We start from the raw sequence: 18774 nt of genomic DNA, 5'->3' as shown, positions 1-18774 counted from the left end.
TTCCTACATATAAAAATTATATGATTTCTCTTCTTTATATGTACAGATGAAGCAAAACAGAGATAGTTTCCCCTTCAACATCTTGTACCATTTGTGCAGAGGTAATATAATGCAGTAGATAACAGCTTATACGGTATTTTTTTTTATTTTGTATTGTTTTATTATAGTCACAAGAATGTTAATTTTAGGAACGAGGATTTTTTGCTTAGTCTGCACAGGAAGTTATGGAAGTTACATATGTCTTCTATAGTACACATTGGTGGGAATTTATTAAGACCGGTGTATCAAATACTGTTTAAAGGGCTATTCCCATCTTATTGTAATGTGACATATTTGGGTATACAGCTGCTTAACCCATTAACAGGCAGATAGAGGCAAATTGATGATAGATACCTCCTGTTTTATAGAGATCACATCCAAGCCATCATCTTATCATCATCCCAGGAAGGTTCTATTGTATCAACATAATCGGGGTCATTTACTAAGGGCCTGATTTGTGTTTTCTGGACGTGTTACCCGAATATTTCCGCTTTGCGCCGATTTTCCCTGTATTGCCTCGGGATTTTGGCGCACGCGATCGGATTGTGGCGCATTGGCGGCGGCATGCATGCGATGGAAATCGGGGGGCGTGGCCGAACGGAAACCCGACGGATTCGGAAAAACCGCCGCTTTAAAAAAAAAAAAGTGTTGCGGGACTCGCGCTTACCTTCACCAGGTATAGGCTCGTGCATTCCGGCGGACCTCGGGGAACTTCAGCGCAGCAGCGACATCAGGTGGATGGCGGAGGAACTACCTTAGTGAAACGCCGGAAGACCCGAATCCACCGCACAGAACACGCTGCTGGATCGCGAATGGGCCGGGTAAGTAAATCTGCCTCAATATATTCCCAATTGACCATGGAGGCACAGCTACCCACCTCTCACTGACCACATGGTAACATCTACTGTGGGCATTTCTAAGCCACACATAGACAAAAAAGACAATGATACATGAACTGATGGGCCTGTCCGTCGGGTGCCTCATACACTGCTGTACCCTCCTGCTTTTTCACCTATCCTCTGATGGTATTTATGATTTCTGACTGAGATATTTGCAGTAATTTGTATAGGCATTTTTCTGGATTTAGATGGTATTGCATTATAGCGTCACTATTGTTATTTATATACAGGAGGTGTGCACCATGTACATATTGCTGTGTATGTTAGGCTATATGTGGACATACTGACAGGGTGTGGAGTTCGCATGGTTTGTGGTGCTTCTTTGCACATTTTTAATTGTTTTTAAAGCATTGTATTTTGTGTCCAGGTCTAATAATAAAATTTGTTACCGTATATATTTTTTTTGCTTTTACACATGTAATTTATTGTGAGTTTAATTGTGTGTTGGCTATACTGGTTACCCTTACCAGCTGTGCAGACCCTTCTTGCCTTCATTTTTCACATTACAGAGTAACAACAGTCATATGGAACAATAGGAGCTTACAGTCTATGAGGAAGAGGGGGTGACACAAGAGCTTACAGTCTATGAGGATGAGGGGGTGACACAAGAGCTTACAGTCTATGAGGAAGAGGGGGTGACACAAGAGATATAAGAGCTTGTATAAAGGTCCAGCCATTATTTATAAGGAAACGGAATAAAAATAAGTTAATAAATAAAAATGCTGCTGCTTGAAGCAGTCATCAGCCGACATCTTATATACAGTTATATAAGATATCCGGATAACAGATGGGAGGAGTACACAGAATTGGTTAATAAAAAGAGAGTTAAAGGGGTTTTCCGGAAACAAAGATTGACCTTACTATATCTTATATCCCTGCACTTATCACTTCACTAATTCAGTGTCATTAGATCTCCTGCCCCCTTTTCATGAAATCAAAGTCGTTCCTGTGCACTGCCAGCTCCCTGTTCCCTGCTGTGTGGCTTCACGTTCCTCTGTGTGAAGAAGCTATACTGACGAGGGGGATTGTGGGAAATGTAGTCTTTTGGTAGAGTAGGGGGCAGCCATTTTTGAGTGATTCTGCTGCAGCAGTTTGATGTGAAGTGACAAGTGAAGGAAAAGAAAGTATACAGCCCAGAGGGGTGAGGTAAAGGTGTGTAACTATAATATATGCAAATGAACTGGTTAGCTTAAAAAAACAGCACATATGGAGAACCCCTTTAAAGTTGCATGCAGTTACATTTATGCATTTTAATTGGATATTTAGTAAATATTTAAGTGTGCAATCACTGGGATCCCTACTGATCCCTACATTACAGCCACTCTATTAACCAAGATAGTAATGGGTAGGTGATATTTGTTGTTTATGTGGAAAAGATCAGCAATAGAGGGGATACTTTATTAATTTGCCAATTTTTCAATTTTTGCGCCTTTTATCTGAACATATGGGCATGCACACTCATGTTTACAATCAGTACAATTTTTGCTCTATATACGTCTCAAGGCTGAGATATATGTAAACCCAATGTGGATTTATTTAATAGCTTAGCCAAGCATTATGGGTAAAAGAGGGATATGACCTCAATATGTTGTGTAGTCTACTGATTTTTGTCCTACCTCGACCGACTTGAAAACAACTTCTTAATAGAGTGTCTCTATGTTTTAATAGTCCCATTAGCCATTGGCTTTACCTACTTAGGGATTCTGAATGTTCTGCAACAGATGCCGTTCTGTAACTTGACTTATGTTAGGATTTTGACATAATCCGAACACACACATCATTACTTTCAGACACATAAAGGCTAAATGTGCGACTCCTGAAGGGGTGGATATACAGCTGCCACTGCTGCTCCAAAATGTTTTAAACCCCCTCTGTAAACTGGGTGACAGGTAGCTGGCATCTCCGGGTTGCCATAGCAGCGCCGGCTGTCTCAGTCTCACCCAGCGTCTAATTGCCATGTTTCCATGTTGCATAGAAACCAATGACGCCTCAAATCGCGTCACCAGAAGTGACGTATCGGAACCAGCACTCCACAGGAAGTGGAGTGCCGGCGTCCTCAGTGACATGGAAACATGTGCATGATGGACTCCTCAACACGTGGGTAAGAGCAATGATACCTCTGAATGGGGATTCCATTTTGTCTCAACCACTACGTAAGTAATATGTTAATAATACAGGTGTGTTGTGATGATAGTCTATCCAATAGGGTGACAGTCTGGGAGTGAGTCACATAGACCTGTACCCTTTAAATCAACCTCAGGTTGTGCTGGTAGGGCTGCTACTGGAGTGGGTTATACCACTGTCTCACCCACATACACTGACCACTATCGGCGGGTCTGCAGCCAGTCAATACCATCTATCTGGATCCCCCTGATGAAAGTTCCACGTATAGTGGCACTGGAAACGGGCCGGGAATGAAAAAGTAACTGATCTGTAGGGCAAATTAGGGCACTGTCATATGTAGGGACAGCTTGGGACTGTCCTTGTCAGGACGGGAGCAACATCGGGGACGCAAGGGTGATCTTACATAGGGCACAATAAGGCAGTGCAGTTATCTTAATCCTGACCTTGAGGTGCCCAGGAGTCATCATCCTCTACTCTCCTCAACGTGACGACCGGAGGGGTCGTGCACTGGTCTAGATAACAGAGTCACCATCTGTTATAACCTTCTATGCATGGTCCTGTGATCCCTACTATTACCCTTGACCCTGCAGATATCTGATTGATGCATAACCAAGTGGTTAGTGAGACACTTTGGTGGTTGAGAGTGTTTATCCATTTTTAACATTATATCATTAAAAGTTAAATTTTTATCTATGTGCCTTCACCATATTTTGTTTAGTCTAAATTTTATGCCAATTTTTCAGCACTGAATCTAATCCTGTGCTATAGAGGAATAGAAGGAGCTACATACCAATTTCCTGAAGAACTGGAGCATCATTAATTTGGACCCACTTGATTTGGACCTGAACCGAAGGAAAAGCACTCATAGGGGCACATGTATCATAATTGCTGTGCTAAGTCAAATGCCATGAGTGAATTATATTTGTAGAGATCTAGAATGCCTCTGATGGTCGACATGTGCAAGACAGTTTTATGGCAGCCATTTTGTACTTAGTCTTATTTCTGGGCTGAGTAATGCAGAAGGATATAAGACAGTATACACACAGCCTATCTATCTGTCTGATACAGCTATGTGGTAAAAGGCTATAACACATAACACATAAAAAGATGAAAGCCCATCCTTGACTGTTAGCTGGATAAAAAAGTGGTAACCCCAAATGCTAAATAGTTGGAAGTCTTACAAATTACTAATTTTTTACTTCCAGTTAAAGGCTCTCTGGCACATACATCACACCACTTTAATGGTTCTGTCCTCTTTCATGTTTTGTGATTTGCTATCTGGGCTGATGGCCAACAGAGGCTACTAGGGAAGTCAACTGTAGGTAGGACGCTGGCTAACAATTGCCTCATTATATGAAAGAATAGTTCATTTGGAAGTCAGAATCTTAATGCAGACCGGAGTGTATGTAGCCTTTAGCAGAAAATATTTCTTAATTGTAATCTCCTGCATAGGGGGGTATTTATCAAATGTATTGCACGTGCGTGATAGCAAGGGCAGCTGTATATATACCCCCCTTTATGCCCCTCTACGCCCCCTGGTGGAAAGGGAAAAATAATCCAAGTGCTAGTGATACACAAGCATTTGCAATTATTTCAGGGCTTCTACGCCAATTTTGTGGTGGTGCTATTTCCTATGGAGAGGGGAGGGATGAGCAGTGTTCACTCCTCCTCCTCTTCACCGTGTTGTCATTAGGATACGTGTGTCTGAATGCAACCTTAAAGGGGTATTCCGGGAATATGAACGTCTGATACAAAACCCATAATGCTATAAATAAATGAATGTAACAAAACTCAATGTCATCAGTCACAAAATGAAGCTTAAATAGTTTGATTTTATGATTCACAAAATGTTATGGCCTCTCTAAAGTTATCACCAAGATGGCCACCACTGGAAACTACAAGTCCCAAGATCCTTTGGTTCTCAGTCACTCCTCATACCTCTTATGCTCTGCTCATAGTGATGATCTTACAGATTTTCTAGTAATGATGTGTAACTGCCTTCACCAAAACACCGGCCATACTGGATGCACTACAACCAACTGACTACAGCCAAATATAGTGGTGATCACATGACCTGCCCAGGCAGGAGCAGCACATGTGATGTGGACATGTGACCAGTGGTCATCTTCTGTCCTGTGTCTTCTCCGCAACGGACCGTGCGGAGAAAATTAACGGACTGATTAAAGGGCCAGTAATCATTACCGTCTATGTCATCAGCATTTTTTTCTGCTAACGGGAGCAAAATTTTAAATAACAACTAATTACATATTAGCTTATATTTTAAGGACCAATTTGTATATGAATTATGCTGATTCCTGGAATACCCCTTTAACCCCTTTTATTTATCAGGAAAGTACTTTTTTTATTTTTAAACCTTCTCTTAAAATAGTTTCATGTGGCACCAAAAAATGTCTGCAGGTCATATAATTTTTGATCTGTAGACAGAATTTTATAGAGCTAAACATATTATAAACTATGCCCTATCTGTGGGCAGCATGTTACAGAGCAGAAGAAATTCATCTGATCAGACATAGAGGCAGAATTACTGAGGGCTTTACTCCAGTTTTCTGTCAGACTTTGCACATTCTTTTAGGCGTAAACTGCTTGCACGGGTATTTAAGAAGTGTCTGCACCACAAATGTGCCGCACGTGACCCATTTGTGGTGCAGCTGCACTAGCCTCCATATGACACAAATAAGGGATCGTTGCGCTGCTCAGTTGGTCCGTGCGCCAGATATAACATGCAAAAGGTTGATTGGTTGCCATGGGCAACTAGAAATATTCTGACTTTCAGACAGCTTGATAAATCTGCCCCAGTTTCCCAACTGCAGGCAGCATCATATGGAAAAGGAGTCGCTCAGCAGGTTTATACATAGTGGTAAAACCCACTTGAAGAAACTACAAACTATGTATGAAAATCCTCTGATAATTCAAGTATTTATTGATTAATATCCCAAATTACCTTTATTAATAAGGAATAATTTAATAATATTTAAGAATATAACTGAGTTTGCTTAACCCCTGAACCCGTATCCTGCCTACTGACATTGGCTTCCAGATAAAATAACGAGCTTGCTTTTTGCTCTAAACCCAAAGGCACTGGAACAGTTACCTCCTGGGATGCTTGTGTTTTGTCTTAGGAAGTCTAAGCTGACATCAGCCAAGCTTAACTCATTTGGACACTATGCAGCTTGGGAGGGGGAGGGCTCCTTGGCTAGCGGTCGCCTGACAAGATTCATGGAGCATTTCTCTTTAAGAGCTGCTTGTTAGGGGACCCGCTCCAGTCTCCTGTATGCACCTCTCTACAACATGAGCCAGGTCTCTACTCACTTAGGGGAATACACTCCTCTCTGAGCAGCTCCCCTTATGGGGAATCACTGTTGATGTAGGATGGGTCATGTACAGCATTAGGACAAACAGCGGGTTTCTTACATCAGTCTATGGTGTATACTTATATAAGGTAAGACTTCTTCATTTTATAACTGCTTATGGCACCAGAGCATTTAGGAAGAGCACAGCAGTACCACTATTTTGGACTGGTTAAGGTTTTTGGATACAGCACAGTGGGATTAGTCTATGGTAACATGTAAAAGGACTTGTGCAGAGTCCCACTACTACTACATTATGTTTCTCTCAGTCTGTGCTCTGCTTCTAAGATGCATTTACTGTATATCCACCTCTCTGTTCTTTCTAATGTAAAATAACACACTTTTGACATTTCATAGCTCGGAACTTTTACAGTGTTTATTGATATCGATAAAACATTGTTTTATCTTGTTATGGCAGGCACCCTTTAATCTACAACTTGAGTCTACAACCTCCGCCTAGTGTTATAATCATATGTTGTAGAGAAATGATTTCCAACAATCTTTGAATATTTTTGTTGATTATGCTGTTTCTGAGAAATATCTTTTATAATCTGTATGCTAATGAGGCAGTTGGTGCACCAATGACGTGTCTTCATTTCCTGAAGCACTGCTATTCTTGCCTAAAACAGCTCCCTCTTCTTCCATCGCCTCTCCAGTATAGAAGTTAGTGGTTGTATGCTGATACTCTTTGGCTGGTGTATGTTGGTACACCATGAGATGAATATGGTTATACTATGTGGACAGTGAGCTTTAGCATTTTATTATTACATTGGCTGTGTCCTGTGTGAGACTTTGGGAAGACTTAGCTCTGTTAACTCTGTTTCTAACTATATTGAAGGTATAATATGTGATTTTAGCAGAAGATGTTAGAGAAAAGTGCTTTCTACTGTAGTAAATATCTACTTTTTCTACTATTTTACAATTGTAGCACAAAAACTTGATTAAAGGAAGACTTGCAAGTCATATAATATAGAACAATGTAAATCTTTATTAATACACAAATAAAAACAAATTCATACTAGATAAATAATGGACCACAACAAGTTAAAAAAGTGTATGTCCACAATATCGGCAAATATAAGCCATTACTCTTTGGTAGAAGAATAAATGCATACACTAACATGATTATAGAGTCTACATTTACAGAATACAAATACTGTCCTCAGATTTGTGTTATGTTGTGTCAGTGATGTTTTAGGTCACCCCAAAGGTGTTCATTTAGAATGAAGTCAGGGCTTTAAAGTTCCCCCACGAATGTCCAAATGGACCTTGTTTTGTACAAATTCATAATGTAACAAGAAAGGGCCTTTCCCAAACTCATACCACAAAGTTGTGGGCATACAATTGGCCAATCACAGCACATTTTGTGATTAACAAACCAATCAATTTAGCACTTGTCAAATTGGGCCATTTACATTAATTGTGCTTACATTTGATTGGGTTGAATGTAGCAGATAAGAAATGTTACACAATGTTGGATGGGGACACCAATGGTAAACCATTTTTCAGGTATTTTCAGATGTTTGATTTGATTAAAACCAGAACTCTGGTAGGTCATTAACTCTTAGCCCTCCTGTTTTGTGGCTGTTTGCTTAGGTTCTTTAGGGGTTGTTTCTTACTACAATGGCTCCTTGCAATTTCCTATGACTTCCTTTGGAGCGTCGCTGCTCGCCAGATCTATTAAAGGACATCTACCACAAGGATGAAGGATTGTAAACCAAGCACACTAACACACTGGTGTGTGCCCCCTCTGGTAGGATCTGCTCTTCTTTTAGCTTTATGGCCAGATTTAAAAATTATGCAAACTAACTTGAGGGGCTCCAGGCTTCTTTGCCCCTTGGGCTCATTTGCATAGTTTTAAAAGTCTTTTTTTGTACAATCCAGGGCATAAAAAGCTAAAAAAAAAAGAGAGGATCCTGCCAGAGGGGGCACACACCAGCGTGCAAGTGTGCTTGGTTAACAATCCTGGTTCCTGGTGGTAGATTTTCTTTTAAGTGGTGTTGAACTTTTAATAACTCTCTCAGCAGTTTCTTGGATTTTTTTCTAAATTATTCCAAAATAATAACAAGAAAAAAAAATATCAGCACTAGGAAGGGGGGTGGAGTGACTTGCGGCGTACTAGTAAAGAGCAAGCCGGGTCCCGGTGTATGGAGAGGGCTCACGGGCCGAGCCCTCTCCATAGCCGGTAAGTATTTGCTGCATATTGCAGCAAAGGCTTACCGGTGACACCCGATATCGGTGCTAGCACCGATCGCAGGTGTTTTACCGCCGATCGCTCATGCACCGCCATCTTGCCATGGATTGTCGCTCCCCATGACGTCTTCCCTAGACCCAAGGCTGTCTTGTTTTAACCCTTTCATTACTAGGGTTAAACCTAGGGAATCTGAACAATAGTAAAAATAGAAATTAAAAAAAAGTTGAAAACAATTATAATAAAAAAACCTACAAATTCAAATCACCCCCTTTTCTCTAGAACTGATATAAATATAAATAATCAGTAAAAATCATGAACACATTAGCTATCGCTGCGTCCGAAAATGCCAGATAATCAAAATATAATAACTTTTCACTGCTTTTAACCATGTTAAGTGCCAAAGTTGAAATTGGCACTTTTTTTGCCATTTTAAAAAATATGAAAATTCTATAAAAAGTGAACAAAAGGATGCTAAAAATGTCAAAAGTTGCAAAAAGTGACACCACCCACAGCTGCATACACCAAAGTATGAAAAACTTATTAGTGCCAGAAGATGGCTAAATAAACTTTTGTAAATGTATCCCCCTAATGATACTGAGCAAAAGAATAAAGTAGACATGTCATTTGTGGTGTACAGAGAATTCGTAAAATCCAAGCCCACAAGAAATGGCACAATTGTGTTTTTTCACTAATTTTCACTGCATTTGGATTTTTTTTTCCCGCTTCCCAGTACACGGCATGGAATATTAAATACCACCATTTTGAATTGTAATTTTTTATGCAGAAAATAAACCATCACACAGCGCTGTACATGGAAAAATAAAAAAGGTTATAGATTTTTAAAGGTAGGGAGTGAAAAATAAAAACAAAAAATGGGCTGCGGCGGAATGGGTTAATAATCAGCTATCTGATGCATGTACAGCACCCTTCACACTTTATAGCAGCTATTCTGGGTATTACAGCATTGACATTTCTTACATAGTGTGAACATTGGTCGCCGTGCTTTAGGGGCTTGTCCTGTAAAATGCTTAGACCCTGTAGAGAAGCTACATTGATTCATGTAAACAATTAGAAATGTTGCTGATGAGGAATAACGTCTATTATTAGGTACAAAAATATTGCAGTCAGAGAAGGCATTGCCCTTTACCTTTATCATTCATAAATAATTTGTATTGACTTCGAGGACAGAGATAAACATCATTATTATTTTATCAATGTTATAGGGCAGTCACTCCATGGCTTGATAACATGCAAACTTATTCTAGTTGTCAACAATCTGCCTTTGCTGTGAGCGATGAGGTTTTTGGATTCTACAGTAGATTACCAACTTAACTCCCAAAAACCTCAGGCATCACACCATACATATTTATGACTATTTCTGATGACATGATGGTTTGACTGCATAGTTATAGAAGTTGCTATGAAACCCATAGATTACATAAATATGTCCTGTAGAGCTTAAGGAAATTTATTGTATCATAGTAGATTGAAAAAAGATGAAGGTCTATCAAGCCCAACCCATAATCCTGAAGTGCTAAATGGGTTCAAGTTGTTCAGCGCAGTGTTGTAGGCTGTAGCTGGTGCACCCATTGTCAATGTGGCGTCACCAATGAGCTTCTGTATACAAACATAGGCCAGCAGTGACATGTGTGGAATATATACACATAAACCCAGACAAGCCCTTTAATCCACAGAATGGGGGAAAACTGAAGACAAAAACCAAATAGAGTGTAAAGATATTCCTAGAAAACCCTGGATCTAGTCTAGTTTCGACAACTAGTAGTATTATCCCTTTCAACACTGATGACTAAACGTTTCCTTACACATTAAATGTGGGACAAACTCACTAACTGGTCGGACTGTCCTTTCCTAACAGCGGATATTGGGGGAAAGAATAGCATGTTCTTCCTATGGAATACATAGAGTAATACATGGAGTAATACAAGAAAAAAACATTTCTAGACAAAACATGTGACCATCTTAAAAATAGCCCTTCAACAAATTGTTTACTTCCTGTTTATGGACAAAATATAGTGGTGGTGGACATAAACATTGTTCTTCTTCCACCCCTTAACTGATCATGCTAGTTAAATGGAATAAACATACAATAAAGCATGCAATTGAATCCAATAACTCGTGGTAGGGAAGTACATTACCAATACAGTATAATTATCTCCCTGGCAAAAAAGACATTTGTAAATAACATGGTTTCCACAGCTTGAAAAACATGAGGAAAGAGGATCTTTGGGAAGTCAAAGTAATAATGTATAAAACATATCACCTCTAAATGGATTAAATGGAGTTAGTTGCCATAGCTGAGCTAAGAACCAACTGAATACAACTTGTCATAAGACTTGGCGGAGCACAAGCTATTCGGTTGGTGAGTACTTCAAATAGACACAAACACACCTGAAAAAAGGGGGAGGGGGGTTGGAAAGAACAAAGGAGTAGGAAGAGAATGAGGGAGAGACATCCCTTACTATAAATAGGTGCTGGATGTCGAAGAATGATGAAATGCAGTCTAGTTGAACCACATTTTTGGTGTGTTTTCTGGCAAAAGGAACAATTTAGCGGATCTGAGGAGAGCATAAGCAGTGATTTTAGAGGGAATCAGCCAAACAGCCATCCAGAAGCCAGCAGCACACTCCACTCCCCAAAAACATGTAGCATAATGCCTTCCTCTTGCTGGCACCCAGGTGTGGGAGGATCTGGTGGAAAGGTTTGCCAGATCGAGGACAGAGTTTGAGGGGTCTCTTTCCTTGTATCACAAAAGTAACTCAAAGAGGATGCAAGTCCCCGTAAAGTTGGAATGAGGTGTAATTCAGAGGGAGTGTAGGTCAACATGGGAGGACCATTGATGGCACTTCAGGAATTGTCTAGCTCTGAAGTGATTGTTGGCTATTCCAGGGTCCATAACTGGTGTGAAGTCAGGTTTCCCAAAGATGGGCTATAGAGGCAAGGGTCAGGAGGAATGTCTTGTCTTTGGAAGATCTTTATAACAACTGTCTCAATTTTTGGGGTGAGTACAGGTCATTGAGTACAGTATTGAACTCAGCAAGGGCATTTTGTTTGATTTTTTCTTATTTTGCCATAATGGTCATTTATTGCATGAAGCTACTGTATTTTTGTAAAATGAAATGGTTTCTTTTTTTAACAAATTTATTACACAGGAACTTTGGGTCAAGCAGATTGTGCTTGTCAATGAATATCAGAAGAGACACTGTATTTGTTGGACAAACTATTCTCTGGCTGGCAACTGCTTATGATTTATATGGAAGCCATATCCCAAATCACAATATATAGATTTTAGGATTTTAACCTTAAGCCCTATCTACAACCTTAGATTTATGAGTCATAATAAAGGAATTTAGATTAATGAGCAATAAAAAAGGAAGAAATTTGGATAAAATCTGGAACTAGCATGTTGTGATAAAAAAAAGAATGTGGTATGCTGCTATACCTGGTTAGAACATGTTATGCAATTATAAGATTAATTTGGAATAGAAATAAAGTGTAGAAAATGTTAGAAGTACTAGCAGTATGTGTCTACATTGATTGTGTTCTGTTCTTTGTATTATTAAATGGAACCTGTCACCACATTTTTTACAAAAACAGCTAGTGACAGGTAGATAAAGCTGTATTAACTATCTGACACCCTTCTTTTAGCTAAAAATTGCTTCCCTTACATCAAGATAAATCAACTTTACATTATCCTACCTGGCATCAGAGGGTGCATGGGCTACTTTGCACAATTATTTGTTGAAAGTGGAAATAATAATAATTAATAATAATTTATATATTGTATAATATTTATTTATATTATTGCTCCGTCACATCCTTAAATTGTCTCAGCTTTGTGAGGACACCAATACAGTAGAAAAAAAGTGGAGAAATTTGGGGGAATCGTTAAAGATTACCACCATGGTCCCCTAATCGGCAGGATTCATGTGTTCTAGAGAAAAAGCTCTGATGGTAATCCAGCTCTGACCCTCTCTTCTCCCTCCTCCTACAGTCCAAGGCAGCCAAGGATGTCTTGCTTTAAAAAAACTGAGCAACACATCTTGGGCTTCCTTGGAATTCAGGTGAAGTCTTGTCTGGTGAACTCTGTGCTGGGATGACAGCTTGGGTGCCCACAGAGAGAGCTCTGAGCGTCACCTATGGCATAGGTTCACCACCACTGGTATAGGACCTCACCCTGGTCACATGATGTGAATGTAACACAAGGCAATATTTGCTATAAATAAATAGAGCTTTACATGTCTGCAGTTGAATATTGGCAGATGGCCAGAAAGAAAAGGAAGTGATTTGAAGAAGCTGTCAGTCAAAATAAGGGGGAGTGGTTCACTGGTATGCTGGGAAAAAAACAGAGAGTTCAGATATTTTGAATAAAAGAGTCAAGTAAGCTAATTTCCATAACAGAAAAAAATGGCTATTATTAAGGTACAGTGCCTCACTGGCAACTAATTGTTGGTTTTAGGGGTAAAATTCTGGTGGCAGGTCTAAGATAGCTTGCTTTTTATTTTAACTTCATAATTGCCAATTTTTGAAGATCAGAAATCCTTTTTTGGAAAGAATCTATCTTTCATTCTGACTTCTCCTGGCCAGCATGGAAGCTGTTTGAAGTTTAGGGATGGCTTGTTCAGCTGTTTGTCTATTTGCTTTCTCCTTGCTTTACTGGATCGAGGTTCCCCTCTCCTGCTGAGCTCCAGGCTGTGAGCAGACTCTGAGATGTTATTTACATTGCTGGAGCCGAGCAGTCACTTCTCTGCAAGTATTTGCTTTTTTTTTTCCATGTGAAAGGACAATAAGGAAGGAAGTTATAATTGTCATCATATGAATCGCTTTTTAAAGACAAGACTCTTGTATCCCCCCATTACTTGTGCGTCCAATATATGTATAATCCTATATTTATAGGTATTGTGCAGAAGTCCCAGTTAAAATACTACTATCCTTCCAGTTCTATCTGGGCCTCCAGTGCAACTTTCCTCATTCCACCAGCTGCTACTTGTCCATATCTGTTAGCGGCATCACTTGACCCTTCAATGGACATTGGTAGCCAATGATATTGCTACAATATAAAAAACATTGAATTATAAGCCCCAAAATGTTTGGCCCCTCTTTTCACAAAAATATACTGTGGGTTGCAAAAGTATTCAAACCCCATGAACGTTAATCATTTTGAAACATTAAAGCCAGGGAATGCAGTCACACGCAGTTAAAACTGCGTCGCCATCAATTTTAATGTGTTTTTATGTGCAGTTTCGGTGTCACTGAACCATCAAACTTAACCTTAATAAATGTTAATCAATAGTGCAGATGAAAATAGTAAACTTTGTCATATACTTTGTTAACCCTTTTACATCAAACGGTGGTGTATAAAGGGGGCTCTCTCCACATACGGAGTTTGTCAGCTGTATTATCCAGCTGACACCTGCTGGTAACTGCCGATGCTGGCACTGATCGTGGCAGTTTACCTGTTGGTGCCGGATCTGGATTAAACATTGAAAGCGGTAAAAACACAACCCATCAGTATATGGCCCAATTTTACCAATTCCACTGTTTTCTCAGCTTCATTTCCAGCACATGATACAGAATATGAAATGATACCACAAGAAAGGACAATTTTTTTCGCACATAACAAGCTTTGTCAATCAAAGATCAAAATGATATGGCTTATGTAAGGGGAGGAGAGACAAATGGAAAGGGAAAAATGTTATCATTCTCTATTGACGATTTTTTATGCAATGTTTCCGAAGAGATCTTATTATTCTTTACTGAAGTAATAAGATATATTCTTATTGTTTGTAGTCTTTTAGGAACAGTTTTAATTCTGCCAGGATTGCATGGCCTGCCAGAGCAATCAGAGGGATGTGAGAATTTATGCTTATTGTTAAATGCAGCACATTGTAGTCTTGCTCTTGGTTGTTGCTTAGTGCTAGTATGACATTTGTATACATCATCACACCACATGCTGAGCCACATCTCTGTACAACTCTGAAATCCTCACCAACTTAGAAGGAGACTGGAAGGTTAATGGCAGAAAGAAGCCTGAGCGGTACAGATGCAATACACAGTGAGTATATACTATATACACTATGTAACCTGTTCAGTAAGACTCCTTTATTATACCTTAATCACAATTTTTGTATGAAACAGGCATTGGTCTCATTTTGAGTAAAACAAATGACACTTTTGCTTGTATGTTGGGCCTGCCTAGGTTTGTCTCTTGAGCATAAAGGCATCTAGTTAGTATACTGTTTATTGTGTGGTATAAGAAGCTTAACCCCTCCATCAAAATATACGTGTTCAAGCCATCTCCTATTCTCGCTTTGGCTAAACTGTGGCCTTCATTTTATCCTAGCTTCTGAGAGCTGTGGTAACATGGACACTGGAAACTGGACAAATATATAGCACTAGGACTTTTTGATACTATGGGAGTTATTTATCATATTGTATGATAACCTGCACAGCGTTTATCTCTACGCCAGGACCTGTCAGTGAGTGCGCAGGCGTGGGGACAGGAACGCCTCTCACTAGCCCACTCCCGTCCGGCCACGCAAACCCCTTCACGGAAATGGGGAAATAATCGCAAGTGTGATAGCATAGCAATAGCATTTGCAATTATTTCGGGGCTTCTATGTCACTGGCATGGCACAGAAGCCCTGTCTGTGTGTGCTCAGAGTGGTAAACTCTTCATCTTCCTTAAAATCCACCTGTGCTGTACATTCACAATTGATAGTGAATCAAAGGGTTGTTCAGGGATAAAAAAAAAGCTAATTTGTAGCTTGAGGGGCTTAAAAAACAATAAACTTCTTATACACACCCACTCTTCACTTGGGGTGCTGCCTGTCACTGCTGACCTCTGTTTGTTTACAGAGATCAATAGTGTCATCCGATTGTAGCGTGCCTGCTGCAGCAGGACTTCAGGCAATCACAGGTGGGCATCAGTGGTCAGGCCTTTGTAAACAATCAGAAGCCGGTAGTAATGGAAGCCACCATGGGAGAAGGAGAGTGCCGGAGGTCGTGATTATATTCCAAAGGGTGAATGTGGTGTGCGGAGTCGTTGTTGGAAGAAAAATAATTGAATAGCGGCCATTTTGAATGGACCTAATACAGGATGTCCTAGGGGCATCATTCTATAGCACACGGCCCATTGTTTGCGGACAACATTCGATCCTCGTGCACACAGTTGTGTGCATAAGGCCTTAATAAGGTGAGGGACTGTTGGAATGTAGACCACTGTCACCCCTGTGTGCCTCCTTGTGCCCCAGGATCCTGTCTGCATCCTCACTTCCCTTCCCTTGCTCCAGCGGCGGTCCTTGGGATTCAATCCACATCCTCGCCTCCTAGTGCGCGTGTGTCGGCTCTGTAAGATTTAAAGGGCCAAATAATTGGCACTGGCCGGCCGCCTGCCCGGATAAATTGCCAGCCCCTGTCTGTGTCCCCTGCCGGATCTTTGTGCCTCGTGCCTTAGAAAAAGCTTGTATCCTGTCTCCCTGCACATTTATAGTGATTTCCCATTATGACCTCAATTCTATTCCTGACTTCGCTAATCTGCTGCCAAACCTTCTACCTTGTTCCTGACTCTGATCCTGTGCCGCCTGCCTGTCCATGACTCCGTCTCAGCCTTACGATTCTGTACCTTGCCTTGGCCACCACTGCAAGCAAAGTCACGCCGGTTGAGCGATCAAATGGTATCCCGCCGCAGCAAGTCTGGGACCTGGTGAAATCGGGTGCCACTTAGACTACGCTCCCAGGTGTCAACCTACGTCGTTGCTCGCGGTGGTTCAGTGAGTCCACTACCCCTGATCCTGACAATCATAAAGTTGCCATTGCAATTCACCTCAAAGGTCTTTCATGGAGATAACTAGGTTTGCAATCCGTTATGAATCTACACTCATATAGGGCATTTGTGATGCCAAAGCAAGGCTTAAACCACCAGCATGTCCATGCCCACCTGGCAATTGCAGTCCCGTCTGACAGTTTTGAGCAACTTAAAAAAAAATGTAATCCTACATTGTATGTTTGTTGACCCTTACAGACCAGGTAATAAAATCATCCTCAAATCATAAGCCTAAGTGATGGAGAAGCGAAATAAAACATATTAAGTGCTTGAGAGTTTAATGGTAGTGCGTTTTACATTTATCAATCCATTTATCAGCACGTGTATCAGACTTTTTATTCCATTCCACGACATAACTAATACTGACATTTTGTGTAAAGTGTTATTTATATGTGACAGGAGGAAGCCACATCTCAAAACAAGTGATACAAACACATATATTTATATAGATGAAAATATAATTATAGAATTAATTGAAAAAATAGTAAGTGTATTACACTTAGTATAAGAAACCATTATATATTTCATAAAAGAGTCCTTAGGATTTCCCAATACAGGCTGCCACCTACTTAAGGACACCCGACTTACAGACAACTCCCAGTTAAAGACAGACCCTCTGCCCACTATGACCTCTGGTGAAGCTTTCTGAATGCTTTACTTTAATCTCAGGCTGCAGTGATCAGCTGTAAGGTGTGTGTAATGAAGTTTTATTGATTATCCTTGGTCCCATTGCAGCTAAAATTTTTAAAATCTAATTGTCACTGGGACAAAAAAAAATAAATCTTTGTCTGGATCTACAATTATAAAATATACAGTTTTGACTTACATAAAAATTCAACTGGAGAATAAACCGATGGACCCAATCTTGTACGTAACCCAGGGACGACCTATATTTTATCTTTGATCATCAGACTTCATAGATCCCTGAAAATACAGCGTTATCTTTATGCGGTAGTTCTGAAGGTGAAATTAAGGTGTAACAACCCTGAAGAACTCATTTCAGTTATATTGCATGACAAGAAATGTTTCTATGGTGTCCTGACCATAAAAAGTAATTTTAGATGAAATTATGAATGAAACCCAATGTTACAGATATGTAGCTCCAGAACAATTTCAAACTTCCCAGGCCATTAGGGGATTTAGAAAGTGATACTGTGCAAGAATGCCGAAATAGCTTCCCGAAGTCCAATAACACATTCTTGAGACTTAAGGAGTGATAATCACTAAAAGTCATATGCATTGTATTAAGAGTAGCTTTAGCCACACCTTGGGCCTGGTTCACACAATGTTCCCTTCCATATTTTTTAAATTAGTTTAGTAGTTTTATTACAGGGAAGTTCCCCAACAGTACAGCAGAACGCAAGCATATGGATTTTAACATCTTAAAGCATTCAGGGAGATCACATTACGACGTTAAATTACCTTTCTGGATTATGTGGTTCTGTTTTTATTTGGATGCATCAGATGGTTTAGCGTTACCCATCTTTTCTATGTAAAATAATTGTGTATAGCTGAAAAACTTCCAGGCACCTTCAAATGTGACCAGGACAAGCTTGAAGAAATGTTTCTACTGTAAATACTGATTTAAGATTCATTCACACACGTGTGCCCGCCGTACCGTAGCACAGGGAGCACACGGAAGAGGAGGGGGTGAGTGCTGCTCACCCCCGCCCCTCTCCAAAGAGATATATGGAGCACCCTGGCCGTATTACCGGGAAAGATAGGACGGTGCACTTATGCTGCACCGTACTGCTCTGTTTGGCTCTGTGCGCCCATTGCTGGCCTATGGGGGACGTATATACGAAGTATATACAGCGGCCATATAAACGTCCCTGAACAGCCGTGTGAATGTAGCCGTAGTGTAAAGCTGCTATCTTTTTGTCTGTTATATGAAAGGATTTTCTATTCATTTTTGCTTGTTTTATTTTATTTTTTATTTGGGTGACATTTGTTCCAGGCACCACTGACCACATATTCATGGTCTATCTGGAGCATAGTCTATCTATAAAAAATCATGGCAATTCCATTTATCATTCAAGAATTCCTGTAGGAGTAGGTGCCCATTATTGATTTTGATGGTAGAATTTCTTTAAAGTTAAAGGAAACCTACCACCTACCACGTACCTCCCTGCGCCGAAGCAGCTCCGGCCATAAAGTTTAAAAAGTGTTTTAAACCGCGATACTGTGGTTTAAAACACTAACAAAACTAAGCTCCGGCACCAGCTCACCCTGAGCTGGTGCTCGGTAGTTCCCTCTTATACCTGCCACTTCAAGTGGTAGGTTTCCTTTAAATGAATTGTGGACACA

General features: G+C 40.2%; 1 protein-coding gene across 5 annotated transcripts in view; it reads left to right on the top strand.

The window, feature by feature from the left end:
- ACSL6 (acyl-CoA synthetase long chain family member 6) overlaps positions 1-18774 on the top strand; it is a 99744-nt gene that overhangs the window by 25108 nt on the left and 55862 nt on the right. The window contains exon 1 of one of the 5 annotated variants that reach the window (XM_072145971.1): positions 6319-6522. The exons of 2 other annotated variants lie outside the window; for them this stretch is intronic. Coding sequence is in view for 1 of the 3 variants with exons in the window: in XM_072145970.1 (XP_072002071.1) it covers positions 14658-14697 (40 nt within the window). In the remaining 2 variants the exon portion in view is untranslated. 2 more of the 5 variants (XM_072145972.1, XM_072145970.1) reach the window with 2 other exon arrangements.

Source organism: Engystomops pustulosus, chromosome 4, assembly GCF_040894005.1.
Source record: "Engystomops pustulosus chromosome 4, aEngPut4.maternal, whole genome shotgun sequence".
NCBI classification, from domain to species: domain Eukaryota; kingdom Metazoa; phylum Chordata; class Amphibia; order Anura; family Leptodactylidae; genus Engystomops; species Engystomops pustulosus.
Note: the sequence above shows the minus strand (reverse complement) of the source record. Positions and strands in the feature narration are given on the sequence as shown.